The sequence below is a fragment of the Bos indicus x Bos taurus genome, chromosome X, assembly GCF_003369695.1.
Source record: "Bos indicus x Bos taurus breed Angus x Brahman F1 hybrid chromosome X, Bos_hybrid_MaternalHap_v2.0, whole genome shotgun sequence".
Taxonomy (NCBI): Eukaryota; Metazoa; Chordata; class Mammalia; order Artiodactyla; family Bovidae; genus Bos; species Bos indicus x Bos taurus.
The window spans coordinates 19,963,714-19,982,699 of NC_040105.1; the positions used below are offsets into that span (position 1 = coordinate 19,963,714).

The window sequence follows — 18,986 nt, forward strand, 5'->3', positions numbered from 1 at the left end:
CTTCCTAAGGCCCACTTGACTTCACATTCCAGGATGTCTGGCTCTAGATGAGTGATCACACCATTGTGGTTATCTGGGTCATGATGATCTTTTTTGTATAATTCTTCTGTATTCTTGCCACCTCTTCTTAATATCTTCTGCTTCTGTTAGGTCCATACCATTTCTGTCCTTTATTGTGCCCATCTTTGCATGTGATGTTTCCTTGGTTCCCAAATGAGACTAATCTCATTAGTTCCCAAATGAGACTAATCTGGCCAAAATTCATTTGTGCCAAGGTTGAGAAACTCTGCCTTAAGGTAAGGTTTGTTACAGTGCATATTCCTGGATTGCAATCCAGAGACATTCTGACTTAGTAGGTCCAAGGTAGGTCCAGAAATTTGCATTTTAGCAAGCTCCCAAGTGATGCTAATGGTTCAAGGATGGAGGTTTGAGAAGCTCTGAACCACAGGACTCTAGAGTCAAAGGAACAAGCATTACTTGAACATTGACTCTGTGTCATCCATCTTAAAGAAAAACTGTATGACAGAGTATATTTACCTAATTTAATAATTCAGGAAGTATCTTATTATCTCTCCCCTGAGTTATGAGGAAGGTAGTTTGAAGTTTTTTCAGGCTAATAAAGTATTGTTTACATCAGAGGTAAACCTCAGTAGAAAAAATGAAGACAATTCCCGGTCAGTTGGACTGTTGATGAGAGAGTAGAGTGTGTTGTTTAACCTGATCTCCAACTTGCCTCCGGTTTAAGTAATTTAACAATTGCAGGAGGATTAAGTAGCTGATTAAATTTATCTGAGAAACATTAGGTGTTAGGGACTAGGTATTCAATGTGCGTTTCTGAACACTTTGAATCTTGACATTTGAAAATGGTTTTTAGGAATTTATGTACATTTTTTCCTTTTCCTCAAAAAGTACATTGGTTTTTCCATTGTATTCCCATTTCTGGTTAATATTTGTATGCTGACTCTCTTTTAGAATTCAGGTATTTACCTTAAGAAAGCATGAAGCATTATTATAAGTTTAATCACATTTATATCTTGATGAAACTGTCAACTTTGTCCCTGTTTTTCCCTTGCTATCTTTACTGTTAGTTTTGAAAAATTTGGAAATTTCTTATGTAAAAGAGGTGTTGGCATAATTTTTCTGCAAAGAGCCAGATAGTAAATATTTTAGGCTTTGGGGGCCTTATGGTCTCTTTTGCAACAACTCAACTCTGCAGCCTGAGCATGAAAGTGGGCAGAGACAATCCATAAATAAATGAATGTGGCTGTTGTTTGAGAGGAAAAACTACTATCCTTTGAGGTTCAGTAGTTGAGGGTCTGTGAATTAAACTGACAAAAGATGGACCAGCAGGAGAAAAGACAAAATTTATTCCCGTAGGTATCTGGGAGCTCACAGAACATGTAGCTCAAAGAAGCAGTGAGAATTTAGGCTTTATATATCATCTATTTTTAAAAAAAGCTTTATTATATTTTTTATTTAAGTACAGTTGATTTCATAATATTATATAAGTTTCAGGTGTATAACATAGTGGTTGACAATTTATAAAGAGTATACTCCATTCATAATTACTATAAAATATTGGTTATATTCTCTGTACTCTATAGTATATCCTTGTAGCATATTTATTTTATACATAGCCCTTATATGCCATCTTAAAAGGGGAGCGAGTTAGGATTTCAAGAACAATAAATGGTGGGAAATGAGTGAGAAATATATGAGAGAAACTAGTGGAAGGTAAAGAGAAGGAAATGGCAACCCACTCCAGTGTTCTTGCCTGGAGAATCCCAGGGACGGGGGAGCCTGGTGGGCTGCTGTCTGTGGGGTTGCACAGAGTCGGACACGACTGAAGTGACTTAGCAGCAGCAGTGGAAGGTAAGGTTTGATTTAGTAAGGTCTGTTTATGTAATTTCTTATCCTGGCGCTGAATTCTCATCTCTGGTGATAGGAGTCACTCTTTCCCCCTGGTAAGAGAAGCCTCCCTTATCAGGGATTTATAACAGTGGAATTCTTTCAGAAGGTCTGCTTTTAGGCAGATGAGGGAAGTGCAGAGAAGCCTCTTCCTGTATCTGTTGATTCTCAAATGTCTTCAGCTCACAGTAATTTTGATACTGCAATGGTGTATTCTGCATCCCTTCACCATGTTCCAAAATGCAGTATTTTTTTTTTTAACAAAAATATGTGATGGGCTTGTTTTGGCCTGTTGGCATTTGTTTGCTGACCCATGACATAGAGCTCTTTTCATGTGGGGCAGAGAAAAGTACTATTTACTTTGGCCCATATAAAGACCTAACTATAATATAGGATTGTTCTGGCCCTCAGGCTTTTATCATCTTGGCTATGTCTGGACAAATGGATTTGCTTAATTGAAGCTTAGACTATTCATTTGAACAGGTCTAGCAGCTGTTCTCATAGAAGGCAATGGCACCCCACTCCAGTACTCTTACCTGGAAAATCCCATGGATGGAAGAGCCTGGTGGGCTGCAGTCCATGGGGTCGCTAGGAGTCAGACATGACTGAGCGACTTCACTTTAACTTTTCAGTTTCAAGCTTTGGAGAAGGAAATGGCAACCCACTCCAGTATTCTTGCCTGGAGAATCCCAGGGACGGGGGAGCCTGTTGGGCTGCTGTCTTTGGGGTCATACAGAGTCAGACATGACTGAAGCGACTTAGCAGCAGCAGCAGCAGCAGCTGTTCTATTTGTGAAAACTTTGTGAGCAGTACCACATGTAATTGAAGGTAATAAAAAGACATTGATTTTTAAAAAATTCTATGATCTGGCCACTTTCCTGTTCAACTTTAAAAGGAATACGTGAGAATTGCCACTACTTTGTGCTTCCCTGGTGGCTCAGATGGTAAAGAATCCTCCTGCAATGCAGGAGACCCAGATTCAATCTCTAGGTCGGGAAGATCCCCTGGAGAAGGGAATGGCAACCTACTCTAGTATTCTTGCCTGAAGAATTTCGTGGACAGAGGAGCCTGGCAGGCTACAGTCCATGGAGTTGCAGAGTCGGACAGGACTGGGTGACTTGCACACTTTGCCACTATTTTAAGGTATATGGCCCCTACCATCAGGGGGATGTGCTGTTTTATGGATTAATCATAGGATGGTTTTGGGTTCCTAACTCAGTTGCTACTCTCTGCTTCATCTATTTACAAAGAAAATCCAAATGTTCTTTAAAAAAAAAAAAAATCTCTGTTGGGTACAGGGCTCACCCAAGGGAGAGGGCTATCACCATGATACCAGGAAACAGTTGAGTGCCAGTGTGGCTAAATGACCATTTACCTGTACCAGAGTAGTTTCCTGTTTTGGAATGGAAAAACTGCCCACCTTCAAGACACATGGAATAGGCATTTTCGAGGGAGAAGATGGATAGATGGATAGAGCTGCTTTGTAATTGGGAACATGCCTTCTTAGAATGTTGTCCATATCGGAGAGAAGGGGAGATTGTCTACTACATCCTAAGTCACTAAGTCGTGTCTGACTCATTGCGGCCCTATGGACAGTAGCCCACCAGGATCCTCTGTCCAAGGAATTCTCCAGGCAAGAATAATGGAGTGGGTTGCCATTTCCTCCTCCAGGGGATTTTCACAACCCAGGGATTGAGAAGCCCATTGTCCACTATACTGGGACATGATTCAGGCAGAGTTAAGGGTGGAAGACCCGAGATCTGAGCATTCCTGTCTTCCAGCTCTTGTACAATTAGAACTGTGACTTGAGCTTAAAAAGCCATATGATTCATCGGGGCGCTTATCTGTTGTCCCTTCTGCATGATGCATGAACCTGGGAACCCCACCCAAAAGCAATTTGCAGAATTAAAGTTTTTGAAGACTCATAATAAATCATTGCCATTCTTATCAAGAAGCTAAAATTTGATTTGTCAGATAACTGAGTTGTTATTATTTGTGGAATCCAGAAAGCCCCAAAGGATATTAAAACATGTTCCCCAGGCCAATTTTCGTCCATACTGTTAGCTCTGCTTAGGATCATATCTTCAGCCAAGACATCTACACTAGTAAGTCGTTTGTTTGGCATTATGGAAATAGCTATTGTTTTGAAGGATAGTGTAATTCATGTACAATCTCCTGAACTTCCAGTGCTTAAAGCTCAGAATTGTGATTGATGTTTAATAGTTATTATAGAACTCAATCAGGGAAAATGAGACCTTGGCATGGTTAAGCCCAACTGAAGCTTTCAAAGCCGTTGCAGGCATAAGAAAGTTGTGCTATAAATTGTAAAAGGGCAGTTGATCATCAGTTGTTCCATTTTTCCCCTTAAGTTAGTTAAATTAATAAAAAGGAAAAAATATGCTAAGTGACTTAACTACAGAGGAAACACAAAGCTGTTGCATTAAGTGATTAAAATGATTCCTTTGATGTAGTACATGCAAGATGTTTGAGAATTTTCCTGACTCTCCTAAATAGCCAAGTCAGCGGGGATTGAAACAAATGAGCTTTCTGTCTTGATTCTGCTGATCAGCTTAATACTTAGTGGCTTTGAAAATTCCGGATAAAGCAGTCAAGTGACCTATCTCTAAATCAGTTTGGTCATCTGTGTAAAAATTACATATTGTTTCAGAGCTCACAGTCAAAGTAGGATTGTTTGGTTCTGTTCTTCCCGGTAGCACTATCAAGCTGTTGTATAAAATTCTGGGAAGGAGGGGTGACTTGAGAGTTTAAGTCATGTTGTGTTTTAAGTTTTCAGTGTTCCTCGTAGGTTTTTTTTTTTCTCTCTTGCTGGGTTCATTTATGATAGCTTCTCTCTCTCTCTCTCTCAAAGTAATAATCTTCATGAACTGTTGTCTTCACAGAAATTAACTGTGATTTTTAAAGTTCTAGTTCTAAGAATTTTAAGGCACAGAATAAACTCCCAAGCAACTAAGATTTGTTGCATGTACATGCTAGTAATAGCAAAGAACAAAATAACAAATAAAAAACTTAATAGCTAAGCCATGCCCACATATACACACCCCCCACCCTGTTCAGCATGGATCACTTTAGCAAGTGATGTTGAGCACTTACTGTGTACTAGGCTCCATGCCATTAATTGAGGAAACTCAATGAAGTCTGTCCTCATTGAATTATCTGTGTTAGCCCAGCAAACTATGGCTTTTGAGCCATGTTCAGCATGCTGCCTGTTTTTGTATGGTCCCCAAGCTAAGAAAGGATTTTACATTTTAAAATGGTTTTTAAAAAGTCAACCTATTATACAGAGTGAAGTAAGTCAGAAAGAGAAACACCAATACTGTATATTAATGCTTATATGTGGAATTTAGAAGGATGGTGACGGTGATCCTATATGCAAAGCAGCAAAAGAAACACAGATGTAAAGAACAGACTTGGACTCTGTGGGAGAAGGTGAGGGTGGGATGATTTGAGAGAATAGCACTCAAACATGTATATTACCATATGTAAAACAGATGACCAATGCAAGTTCAGTGCATGAAGCAGGGCACTTAAAGCTGGTGCTTTGGGACAACCCAGAGGGATGGGGTGGGGAGGGATGTGGGTGGGGGGTTCAGGATGGGGGGACACGTGCACCTGTGGCTCATTCATGTCTATGTATGGCAAAACCATCACAATATTGTAAAGTAATTATCCTCCAATTAAAATAATTAATTAAAGTCAAAAGAAAAGCATATATCATGTTACATAAAAGTGATGTGAGATTCAAATTTCAGTAGTGTCTATAAATAAAGTTTTATTGGCACACAGCTACAGCCATTCATTTATGTGGTGTCCATGACTGCTCTCCCAGGTATAATGCAGAGTTGAATAGTTGTGACAGAGACCATACGGCCTGCAAAGCTGAAAACATTTACCATCTGGCCCTTTACAGAAAAAGATTATTAACCCCTGATCTAGGTAATCAAAAATTATCCTTTCCCAATTCCTTTGTTATCCAGCTACTTCTTTCAACTCTCTATTTCACTACACTGGTATTAGACGTACTTTTATCCACATTTTACAGATGAGGAAACTGAGAAACAGAGAGATTCAGATAATTAAGCTACTGCTCATTTTTCATAGTAGCAATTACGGCAAGTTGTCATAGAATGTTCCTCTTCCATCTTTTAATACAAATACAGTGAGGCTATGGCTCATCTTATATATTTTTATATTCCTTTAGAACTGAGGAGAGGCCTGAGCCTCAAGGGCATTATCAATAAATATTTGTTGTTTGATTGAAATAGCTTATATTAAAAAGATACACTTTTGGTTCCCATCAAGAGTTTATCCCAGGGATTTAAAACATTGCTCCATTTTCCAGACAGTTTCCTAGGTTCTTAGAAAGTCTCTTTCTTTTTTCCCCTCGTTTTCCATCTCTTTCAGTAAGATCTCTTTATATGGAAATATATGCCTTAATGGGAACAGCATTGAATGATGTTTTTGGTCATGTGTTAAACTATAACCTTTTATATTTTCTGATACAATTACTGCCATTGATCAGAATGGGTTTATCAACTAAATTACATATTACAAAAATCAGTATTTATTGAGCATTGGTCACTTGCTGTATGCCCAGCACTGTGTTCCATGTGGGGAACACAAGGAGGATTAAATGGAATAGCCCATTAGCTTGATTTGAGTAGTATCAGAAAGAAGGTTCTCTCAGCTACAGAAACCTCCCTTTTAATTTGATTTCTCACTTTGATTAATGAACTACTCTTTTAAATACAGATATTTCTCTAGAGTTAATACATTAGATTGCTGTTAGTCACTCGCATTTTATTACAAATTAGAAGCCCAGTGACAGCTGCCTTGAGGGAATAACAGTTTTGATGGATGAGTTGGGAAAGGAGAGATGACTTTGGAGCATAGAATATTGCTATGAAAGGCCAGTGTTGGATATGATCAGAGAGCAGAAGGTCTGAACACACAAGGCCTGGGTACTGGGATGAATGGATACAGGAAAGAGAAGGGATGGGAAAACAGAACCCAAGATGGTGAATACTAAAGGCAACTTTTTCTTTGATTTTTGCTAAGATTAGCATTCATAATGTTTCTTAGGTCCATTTTGTGAGGTGTGCAAATAGTGGCCCTCAGAAGAATCCTTAGAATTTGGGGGGAATGCAAACAGCCTGAATTCTCCTGGCTCATGCTTAGAATCTGGCTTTGCTCAAGAAATCTTCCACTGTGCTCCAAGAATCTCATGGGCCCATCTGTGTCTCCATTGATTGCAGGGTTGCTTCAACAGCCTTTCTCTCTTACTATGTTGTGTGGGTCCCTAAAACTTGACCTACAACTAAAAAGAGTGACATTATTACCCCTGGTAATCAAGGTATTTATTTAGTTAAGGATTTAACCTGGCCTGGGTTCCCTTGAAAGACCCTCCAGACAGGTACATAACAGCGTTACTCCAGATCCTTGGAAGACATTGTGTGTCTACTTTCTCTGTATAAACTACAGCCAAAATTTATTCATCATGTACTCTGGACCAAGGCAAAAAAATGTGGTTTGTATGAAATGTCATCGTGAATTCTTGCAGATAACCAAATGAAGTATAGGTGCTATTTTTTTCCTCAGGCTATGTCTTATGAAAAGGACACCATGTTAGTATTACACTGAGCTACAGCCAATATAAAACATGATATATAATGCCTCATATAACTAGGAGTTTATTTTCCTCATGTCTGATATGGTGGACTCCAGATGGCACCAACTCTTCATTCCACCATTTTTATTTTTTTTATTTTTATTTATTTTTTTCAGGCCATGCAACAATGTCTTTTATTACGTATGGGTTTTTTAAATTATTTTTGCAATACCTCCATACACAGGCAAAAAAAAAAAAAACAACTTGTTTAGCATATTGGAACTTGCAAACCTGATCATAGAAAAGGCAAAATTATCCCTATAGCACATTTAACCAGGAGGCCAGTTCATCTGCCGACCTCCAAGAACATGGAGATGAACATGATAGACAGACTGGCCCCCATCTGAACCTTCATTCACCACCATTCGATAGCCCTTCTTCAGGCCCAGATCAGCAGCACATTTCTTGCCAACAATCATCAAATGCCCAAGAAGACTTTCATCATCATCTTCTGCTGCAGAAATCTGAGATATATATTTCTTGGGTATCACCAGAAAATGTGTTGGTGCTTGAGGGGAAATGTCATGGAAAGCAAGACACTGGTCATCCTCATAAATGATTTTGGCTGGGATTTCCCTGCGAATGATCTTCCCGAAGATCGTGTCGCCGCCAGGCCGGGCGACCTGAGCCTTGGTGATCTCATCTGCCATCTCTCTCCACCATTTTTAGCATGTAGACTTATTCTTCATGTTTGTTGCCCTGTGATTACAAGATGGCTGCCTTATCTCTGCCATTGCATCAGCATTGTGAAAAGGAAGAAGAGATATGGCTAAAGCAGCGGTTCTTACCAAGTGGGCAGTTTTGCCCCTAGGGGACATTTGACAATGTCTGAAGACATCTTTGGTTGTCATGACTTGTGAGGCATGTTGCTACTGACATCTAGTATGTAGAAGCCAAAGATGCTTCTAAACATCCTACAACCCGCAAGACAGCTCACAACAAAAATAATCTGGCCTGAAATGTCAATAGTGCTAAGGTTGAAAAACTCTGGACGGTAGGCAAAGAGCACATGCCGGGTGAGTCTTCATCTTTTAAAACAGATTCCTGGCAGTGCAACAAGGACCTTTAGTTATATGTCATTGGCAAAAATCTCATCCCGTAGCCACCCTTAACTGCAAAGGAAGCTGGGTGATGCAACTATTTTTTGTTGGGTCCATTGTCAACCCTAAGAAGAAGGAATGTGGATATCGGATAGCTAATAGGCGGTATTTGCTTCAGAAAAGTTAAATAGTTTGCTCAGTGTCACACAGGTAGTGAAGAGCATTTGAGCCTCCTTTATTAAGGAAGGCAGTCCAGTTGTCATGTGCAGCACTTTCTAGAGGTCCGTGTGAATAAGGGATAGGAATGCATGGACCACAGCCTTGTCTAACTCAATGAAACTATGAGCCATGCCATATAGGGCCACCCAAGACAGATGGGTCATGGTGAGAGTTCTGAAAAAATATGGTCGACTGGAGAAGGGAATGGCAAACCACTTCAGTATTCTTGCCTTGAGAACACCATGAACAGTATGAAAAGTCAAAAAGATAGGACACTGAAAGATGAACTCCCCAGGTTGGTAGGTGCCCAATATGCTACTGGAGAAGAGTGGAGAAATAACTCCAGAAAGAATGAAGAGACTGAGCCAAAGCAAAAACAGCACCTAGTTGTGGATGTGACTGGTGATGGAAGCAAGGTCTGATGCTGTAAAGAGCAATATTGCATAGAAACCTGGAATGTTAGGTCCATGAATCAAGGCAAATTGGAAGTGGTCAAACAGGAAATGGCAAGAGTGAACGTTGACATTTTAGGAATCAGAAAACTAAAATGGACTGGAATGGGTGAATTTAACTCAGATGACCATTATATCTACTACTGTGGGCAAGAATCCCTTAGAAGAAATGGAGTAGCCATCATGTTCAACAAAAGAGTCTGAAATGCAGTACTTGGATGCTATCTCAAAAACGACAGAATGATCTCTATTCGTTTCCAAGGCAAACCATTCAATATCACACTAATCCAAGTCTATGCCCCAACCAGTAATGCTGAAGAAGCTGACGTTGAACGGTTCTATGAAGACCTACAAGACCTTCTAGAACTAATACCCCCAAAAGATGTCCTTTTCATTATATGGGGCTGAAATGCAAAAGTAGGAAGTCAAGAAACACCTGGAGCAACAGGCAAATTTGGCCTTGGAGTACGGAATGAAGCAGGGCAAAGGCTAATAGGGTTTTGCCAAGGGAACACAATGGTCATACCAAACACCATCTTCCAACAACACAAGAGAAGACTCTATACATGGACATCACCAGATGGTCAACACCAAAATCAGATTGATTATATTCTTTGCAGCCAAAGATGGAGAAGCTCTATACAGTCAGTAAAAACAAGACTGGGAGCTGATTGTGGCTCAGCTCATGAACTCCTTATTGCCAAATTCAGACTTAAATTGAAGAAAGTAGGGAAAACCACTAGACCATTCAGGTATGACCTAAATCAAATTCCTTATGATTATATAGTGGAAGAGAGAAATAGATTTAAGGTACTAGATCCGATAGAGTGCCTGATGAACTATGGAATGAGGTTCGTGACATTGTAGAGGAGACAGGGAGCAAGACCATCCCCAAGAAAAAGAAATGTAAAAAAGCAAAATGGCTGTCTGAGGAGTACTTATAAATAGCTATGAAGAGAAGAGAAGTGAAAAGCAAAGAAGAAAAGGAAAGATATACCCATTTGAATGCAGAGTTCCAAAGAATAGCAAGGAAAGATGAAAAGTTATGAGCAACCTAGACAGCATATTAAAAAACAGAGACATTACTTTGCCAACAAAGTTCTGTCTAGTCAAAGCTATGGTTTTTCCAGTAGTCGTATATGGATGTGAGAGTTGGACTGTGAAGAAAGATGAGAGCCGAAGAATTGATGCTTTTGAACTGTGGTGTTGGAGAAGACTCTTGAGAGTCCCTTGGACTGCAAGGAGATCCAACCAATCCATCCGAAAGGAAATCAGGCCTGAATATTCTTTGGAAGGACTGATGCCAAAGCTGAAACTCCAATACTTTGGCCAACTGATGTGAAGAACTGACTCATTTGAAAGACCCTGATACTGGGAAAGATTGAAGGCAGGAGAAGGGGATGCGATGGTTGGATGGCATCACCAACTCAATGGGCATGAATTTGAGTAAACTCTGGGAGTTGGAGACGGACAGGGAGGCGTGGTGTGCTGCAGTCCATGGGGTTGCAAAGAGTGGGACACGACTGAGTGACTGAACTGAACTGAATGCATGTACTTGTTATGGAAGACTGGAGTTTTTGATCAGCCACAAATAGCCTGGGAAATGTTTCTTGCAGGATATAACGTGCAGTCTGTTATCCATCTATCCCCCCATTCTCTCAGTATTTGCTGTGGCCCTTTCCTTTCCTTCTTTTCCATATAACTCATGGAGTAATTGATTTCAGGCCTGCCTCACTAATGCTTTGCCATCAAGCTGTTGGTGCCTTGTTTCTTCCATTCTTGAAAAATTACAAAGTGATGTCATCAGTTATTTCCTTTAAAGGGTCTTTCAGAGTTTATTTGGAGAGTGGGTGCCCTTCTAAGTGTGTCAAGTGGAAAGGTGTGTAATAGAGGGATTTGGAGGCTTATGCAGTCATCAGGAGGGCTGGGCAGTGAAATGTAGAGCCTGCCCATGGTCTCTGCTGCCCATACCCTTAGGGGTCTTCTGCAGAGAGTGTGTGGGAGCTGCTGGTCAAGTGTTCTATCTGCTACCTGCAGATGCGCCTTGCCTGCCCGGAGCTACTGGCTGTGAGTGAATAACGTGTCTCCTCCTGTCTCCTGTGAATGCTTTTCATTCACAAAGTCTGACCTGGAGCCAGGTCCCATGGGGTCTGGGGAGATGGGGTTTTGAGGCTTCTCAGGGGAGAGTAGCATGGGGTGGGGTGGGGTGGGAAGATGTGGAGGTGACAACGGCTGACTGGCAGGGATGACTTGAGTTTGAATAGAGATATAACAACACAGCACAGTTTGGGGGAAGAAATATTCTTTTCCAATGTTGGCAGTGTTGCTATTAGTATTATTACTTTATCTTTCTGTTCTTAGCAGATGAATAGAGATTTTTTATACCTCTGTTCTGGCTCTCTTCAAATCATGGTATTGCTAAATAATAAAAAAGGATTCAGTGACCTGCATATACAGTGCAGAAGGTAATATATTCTGTGAAGCTCTATAGTGCAGTGGGGGACCCAGAGCGTGAGATTTGAAAAACAATGCATAATTCACCAGCATGCTCTGGAAAGAGCGATGTTCAGAAAACAATTGTGGATGACTCAGCTTGTATATTCCTTTATTTTTTGAAGCTATCGGGAGCTCTTTATTTGTTATAGTTATATATATGACTTGTGGTGAGCTGATAAAACACAGTGAGGAATTAAACAATGAGGGAAATATTAGAAGAGTCTCGGAAGAAGGTAACCTAGAGACATATGCTGTATTGTTCGGTGTTGAGGGAGAGCTGTAACCTCTAGTTATCTCCTGTCTGGGTCACATCAGGCTTTCGGTGTAACTCACAGGGCTTTGAAGACAAAATTTGATCTGTGCTGTATTTGAGTCTGGAATAGCAAAACCCATTATGACTGTGTCCTATGGCACTTGTAAAATCTTCTCTGAGTCTGGAGTTTCAAGACTCAGACATTTAATATTTGAATTATCTCAAGGAAGATAAAGAAAATGTACTATCTTATTCTATTTCTTTCTTGAGTAAGGAAAATTGAAAGGGTTGAAGGAAAAAAAGACTCATTACTAAGAGCAGTGTGCAAAGGGCAATGGTTTTAGCTTTGATGGAATAAAATCAGTATGTTTGGGATTGCCTGGTGTCTTACATCGGGTCTTCTCGAGGCAGAGTTGGAGATGAGGATTCACATTCAAATGATTTATGATTTATTCAGCAAATGTTCCCAGGAGCAGCCAGCAGGGGAATGAGGGAAGCCAGTCTGGGAAGGGTAAGAGATGGACCCGGGTCCTGTTTCAGGGGAAGTCTCAGATAGTCTGATCCTGTGGGGAACTCTGGCATGCAAATTGTACCTTATACTCCATCCTGAACTGAAGCAAAGGAGCTGGACTTTCACATTCCTGCTATAGTCAGTCGTTGGCTGAGGGCTGCTTGGCCGCCAGTGGAGCTGGGGGCCCAAGGCAGATAAACTCCCAAGGAAGGAGCTGTCTTGAGTGCTCACAAGGAGTAGCCCTTGGGTGGGCCTTCAGAGTCTCAGGTGCTTGACTTTAGAAAGGAAGAAGAACATAGATCCTGGGGAGAGATGTGCTGAAGTGACAAAAGGGATCTGGCCAGAGCCCCGCCACTGTACTTACCCTTTGAGTAAGCTGTTCTTTTGTTTTGGTGAAACCCTGAATTGGGGGGATGAGGGGAGACAGTTTCTCGAGGGCAAGGGTTGGCAAACCTTTTCTTTAAAGTAAAGGGCTAGAGAGTAAATATTTGAGACTTTGTGGACCACAGGGTTTCTCTCCCAACTCTTCAACTCCGCCATTATAGTGTAAAAGCAGCCATGTAAATGAGTCATGCAAATGAGTGGGCGTAGCTCTGTGCCAGTGAAACTTGATTTATAGAAACAGATGGAGGGGGAGGGAGGCAGAGAGATTTGGCCCAGAGGCCATACTTTGCCCGTCCCTGCTGTGGAGGCTCCTTGTATGTACCTGAGACAGCTTTTTCCTTTATCCATTTCCTGTATCCTGCAAAACAGGGAATAAGTGGTATGTCTATCAAAAGGATGGTTATGATGCATCTTCAATTAGTCTAGACCCCCTCCCTCCAATTTTTCTGGCATCCTAGCCATCGTTCCCAGCCATCATCCTAGCCATCATTGCACAGATAATCTCACTGAAGGGTGACTCATTTTATTGCTGCTAAAAATACTTTGTTCTCTCTTGTCTGTAAAATCAGACACAGACTTCTCAGCATGGCATTCGGGAAACCCTGGGAACAGGCCGAAGTTGATTTTCCTGCATTGTTTTCTGCCCACCATTTGTGCTTTCTGTCCAGCTCCGTGCAACCACTCACCATCTCTCTGGTGTACGCTTTGTTTTTTATCTCCTTGACTTTGCCCCTGCTGTTTTCTCTCCTGGAATTCCTTCCTCTTAGTTCTACATTTTGAATCCCAGCCATTCTCTGAGACTCAGTTTGTTCCCCTTCTCCATTAAGCATCTTCCCCATGAGGAAATAGTATCTGCTCTGGACTTCAATAATAATATTGTCTATAAATAGTTATCTATTTATAGATAATATTGTCTATATCTAAACCTTTATGTTGAATTATATAGTTCTTTGCTACATTCACTATACTTTTAACGTATTGAGGGAAGGGACTTAGATTTTTTTTAAATTTTTTTGTCCTTCACAGTTGATTACATATAGTAGATATTCAGTAAATAGAGTTTTCAGATGAAGGTTACATTCTTACATCTTGTGATTATTAATGACTTAAGTGCTGAAATTCTGACATCATTTTTCTTTTTCCTTTTTATAGGCAAGAGCTGTTTTGGCAAAAGTTGGCTATCCTGAGTTTATAATGAATGATACTCATATTAATGAAGACCTCAAGGCAGTAAGTGCTAAATTTACTATATTTCTTTTTTTTTTTCCCCTGGCAAGTTGTACTGGCCTCATGCCTTTCTATTAACCCAAGTCTAGGCAATTAAATCTGGTTGTGCCATAAAGCACCAACTTTTGACTCATTCCTTGGCTAGATATGAGCCTCATTATGCCAGACATATCATAAGATTTAGAGCAGATTCACAATAAAGCAAGTGTCAGAAAGAATGTGTACCTGAATGGATACCGTAAAGGGTTTGGATTTGGTCTACTTTGATCATAAAGGAAAGAGTTAAGAAAACTGAGTATTTTACAACTAATGTACATGTTCTAATGGTGAATATATGATGTTTGTTGTTAAATAGTCTTTATGTGCTTCATTCATAGTAAATGACTAGTAATAAATCTTGCCTGTTGTGAGTTAACTTCATTAAACTTTATGAGTGTTTTGGCAAACTAAGTGGATATACATATGATTCTATAATTTGTTGTGAATTGGACTGTATATGTATAGTAAGTTTCTGATGGAGAAATAATAATTTTTATTCTAATATTATGGGACATATATTTTCCAGTAGTGGCAGGCCTTTCTAACCATAACCACTGTCATTTGCTTTCCTACAGATAGTTCTGGTAAAGAACTTTTCTTCATCACAAAACCCCCTCTTTTTACCGTTCACTAGATTTTCTTGAAAAAGTAGTTTTTAAAAAATTAATTAAATAACTATGGTTCTGTAGTGTAGCTCTTTCCTGAGATTGTGGTTTAACGAGCAATCCTAGCTTTGTACATGAACATTGGAATTTTATAAGATCATCCAAAAGTGAGTGAAAACTTTAATTTGAAAGTTTCTCCATTGGGCTCCAAGATACAGCCTTCCAAAGTATTGATCTAGTTGCTTTAGAGGAAAATAATTGTGCTTCACAGTATCCCAAAGCTCTGACAGCCCATCTTATTACACATTGTTTTGGTCCTGAAAAATCTCACCATGAGTATGATGATGAAAGATACTGACACCTTCATGTACATTATCTTTTAAACACCACACTGAACCTGTGAAATAAATGGTATTTATCTGAGTCTTGCAGAAAAGGACATAGAGACTCAAAGTAGTTAAGTGATTTCCTTAGTGCCCTGCCAAGCATCAGAGCCAGGACTGAAATCTGGGTCTAGGAAACTCTGCTTGTAATCAGAGAAGGGGTTTTGCAGGGTTCTTGTCAGGCACCCCTGCTGGAGGAACAGAGGAGTAAGTTGAAGAGTGGGTAGGAACTGCTTTCCCAGAGCTGGTTGGGTTGAAATGAGTGAAGGGATGGAGGTCATATTGTTAAGTGGGTAAGAGCACAGGCTTTGGAGTGATTCTGGAGCTTCCACTTACTAGTTATTTGAGATAGTGCAAGTTTTTAAATTTCAGTTGGCTTCCCTTTGGTTATCTGAAGACTGGAGATAATAATAGTCAAGTCTTAGTATTGTTGAAAAGATTAAGTGAGATTCAGTTCAGTTGCTCAGTCATGTCCGACTCTTTGCAACCCCATGGACTGCAGCACACCACGCCTCCCTGTCCATCACCAACTCCCAGAGCTTACTCAAACTCATGTCCATTGAGTCGGTGATGCCATCCAACCATCTCATCCTGTGTCGTCCCCTTCTCCTCCTGCCCTCAATCTTTCCCAGCATCAGGGTCTCTTCAAATGAGTCAGTTCTTCACATCAGGTGGCCAAAGTATTGGAGTTTCAGCTTTAGCATCAGTCCTTCCAATGAACACCCAGGACTGATCTCCTTTAGGATGAACTGGTTTGATCTGCTTGCAGTCCAAGGGACTCTCAAGAGTCTTCTCCAACACCACAGTTCAAAAGCATAAATTCTTCAGCCCTCAGCTTTCTTTATACTCCAACTCTCACATCCATACATGACTACTGGAAAAACCATAGCTTTGGCTAGATGGACCTTTGTCGGCAAAGTAATGTCTCTGCTTTCTAATATGCTGTCTAGGTTTGTGATAGCTTTTCTTCCAAGGAGCAAGCATCTTTTAAATGAGATTAAATAAATGTAAAAGCACCTAGCATAATGTCTGGCACATAAGTCATCTCCCTGTAAATGATAGCTATAACTTAGCAGCAATGAGAACTATTGTTGCTAAGAAGAGCATCACCAGGTCACAAAGTACCTCAGCAGGAGAACCTGGAGAATTACATGTGATTGGCAAACATCTCAAGTCAGGACTGCAGAGGAGGGGACTTCCCTGGTGGTCTAGTGGTTAAGAATCCGTCCTCTAATACTGGGGATGTGGATTCGATCTCTGGTTGGGGAACTAAGGTCCCACAGGCCATGGAGCAACTAAGCCTGTGCACCATAGCTACTGAGCCTGCACATTGGAACTGCTGAGCCCGTGTGCTCTGTGTGCCACAACTAGAGAGAATCCTGCACTGCTGCCGTGAAAGTTCCTGTGCACTGCAACTAAGACTCAACACAGCCCAAAATACATATTTTTAAAAAATGAATGCGGATGAGAAGATTTGAGAGGCAGTTTGTTGTAGTGGTTATGAGCATGGATCCTGGGATCAAAGTGTCTGGAGTTAAATCCCTATTCTTCTGTTTTCTAGCTGTGCGACCTGAGGTAGGTTATACTATCTCTCTGTGCCTCAGTTTACTCATCTCAGTTTCCTCATATCAAAATGGAGATAGTAATAATCCTTGCCTTCAGTTCTGTTCAGTGCAGTTCAGTTGCTTAGTCATGTCTGACTCTTTGTGACCTGATGGACTGCAGCACGCCAGGCTTCCCTGTCCATCACCAACTCTGTCCATCACCAGTCCCTGCCTACAGGGCTGCTATGAGGCTCAGATAAGTTAACATACTTAAAGTATATAGAACTGGTCCTGGCACACAGGAAGCACACTAGAAGTGTTAGTTATAGCTTCTTCAATTTTCACTTCCCATAGTAAATTATTTTGGTTTGGAGAAGTCATTACAAATTAACACATATAGTATCCATGTGCCTGAAATTGATTTAAGAGGCTGCACAGATGGAACAGTCTCAAGCCTTAATCCAATAAGATAGCATTCAGGGCTCATTCACAGTGTTTAGTTGATCAAGTTTTGTTGGCAGCCTGCTGCTGTTTAAAGTGAATGCCTCAAATTTAAGAGTTCAATAAATGTAGTACCTTTTGTGAAAAGAGACAAGACGCCAGACAGGATGTAGTGTTAGGTATATTTCCTCGTGTCTCCACAGCCTGAACTGAAGACATTATACACCAAGATTTTAAAGTACTTTTGTGAAGAAATGGCTTTCATCTGACTCATTACTGAGATAAACACAATTATGCCACAGAATTTCTAACAGTTTAAAAAAAGACAGTGAAAAAAATACAAATGCAAGAAGCAAAAAATCCATTTCTGTTCATAAACTGATAAAGAAAACCTGAAAATAGGTGAAGGATGCATGGTGTGATAGATAGTAACAGTGTCACCAAGGTTAATAGCAAAAGGACTAAAGTATTGCTGATACACAATGGGACTGTGTTTTCGGTTTTGAGAAATATGTAGATAAGGACTACTATAGGGCCTCTGAGAAATTTCTGTTAATACAAACTCTGAACAGGAAAGGCTGTTGCAAATGAAAAGCAGCTTACTTTATTTGTTGCAAGTAAAGATGTGATTCATCAGGCACAAACACAAAAGGAAAGATAGGGACTGGGGAATGGATTAGATAAAAGTCGAGGAGAAATTGGTCACTGGAACATAGAGGAAGCAAGGGAATTCCAGAAAAACATCTACTTCTGTTTCATTGATAAAGCCTTTGATTGTGTGGATCACAACACTTTGTGGAAAATTCTGAAAGATATGGGAATACCAGATCACCTTACCTACCTCCTGAGAAACTTCTATGTGGGTCAAGAAGCAATAGTTAGAATGTTATATGGAACAACTGATTGGTTAAAAATTGGGAAAGGAGTACAACAAGGCTTTATACTGTTATGCTTCTTATTTAACTTATACGCAGAGTACATCATGTGAAATGCCAGGCTAGGTGAATCACAGGCTGGAATCAAAATTGCTGGGAGAAATATCAACAACTTCAGATGTGCAGATGATACCACTCTAATGGCAGAGAGTGAAGAGGAACCAAAGAGCCTCTTGATGAGGGTGAAAGAGGAGAGTGAAAAAGCTGGCTTAAAACTCAACATTCAAAAAACTAAGATCATGGCATCTGGTCCTATCACTTCATGGTAAATAGAAGCAAAAAAAGTGAAAGCAGTGACAGATTTCATTTTCTTGGGCTCCAAAATCAGTGTGGTTGGTGACTGTAGCCATGAAATTAAAAGATGCTTGCTCCTTGGAAGGAAAGCTATGACAAACCTAGACAGTGTTTTAAAAAGCAAAGGCTTCACTTTGCTGACAAAGGTCTGTCTAGTCAAAGCTATGGTTTTTCCAGTAATTATGTATGGATGTGAGCGTTGGACCATAATGAAGGCTGAGCACCAAAGAATTGATGCCTTTGAATTGTGGTGCTGAAGAAGACTCTTGAGAGTCCCCTGGACTGCAGGGAGATTAAACCAGTCAATCTTAAATGAAATCAACCTTGAATATTCATTGGAAGGATTGATGGCCACCTAATGCAAAGAGCCAACTCACTGGAAAAGACCCTAATGCTGGGAAAGATTGAAGGCAACAGGAAAAGAAGGCAGCAGAGGGTGAGATGGTTAGACAGCATCATGAGCTCAATGGACATGAATTTGAGCAAACTTTGGGAATTAGTGGAAGACAGAGAAGCCTAGCATGCTGTAGTCTGGGGGTTCATAAAGAGTTGTACACAACTGAGTGACT

General features: G+C 40.4%; 1 protein-coding gene and 1 pseudogene across 2 annotated transcripts in view; one reads left to right on the plus strand and one right to left on the minus strand.

The window, feature by feature from the left end:
• The window catches only part of PHEX (phosphate regulating endopeptidase homolog X-linked), a 208,832-nt gene that overhangs the window by 122,177 nt on the left and 67,669 nt on the right, over positions 1-18,986 (plus strand). Inside the window, exon 13 of the mRNA XM_027534507.1 lies at positions 14,102-14,179. Coding sequence (XP_027390308.1) covers positions 14,102-14,179 — 78 coding nt within the window. The remainder of the gene's footprint in view (positions 1-14,101; positions 14,180-18,986) is intronic.
• On the minus strand, positions 7,709-8,246 carry LOC113887394 (annotated as a pseudogene). The gene has a single exon (XR_003509728.1). The product of XR_003509728.1 is annotated as a histidine triad nucleotide-binding protein 1 pseudogene (transcript).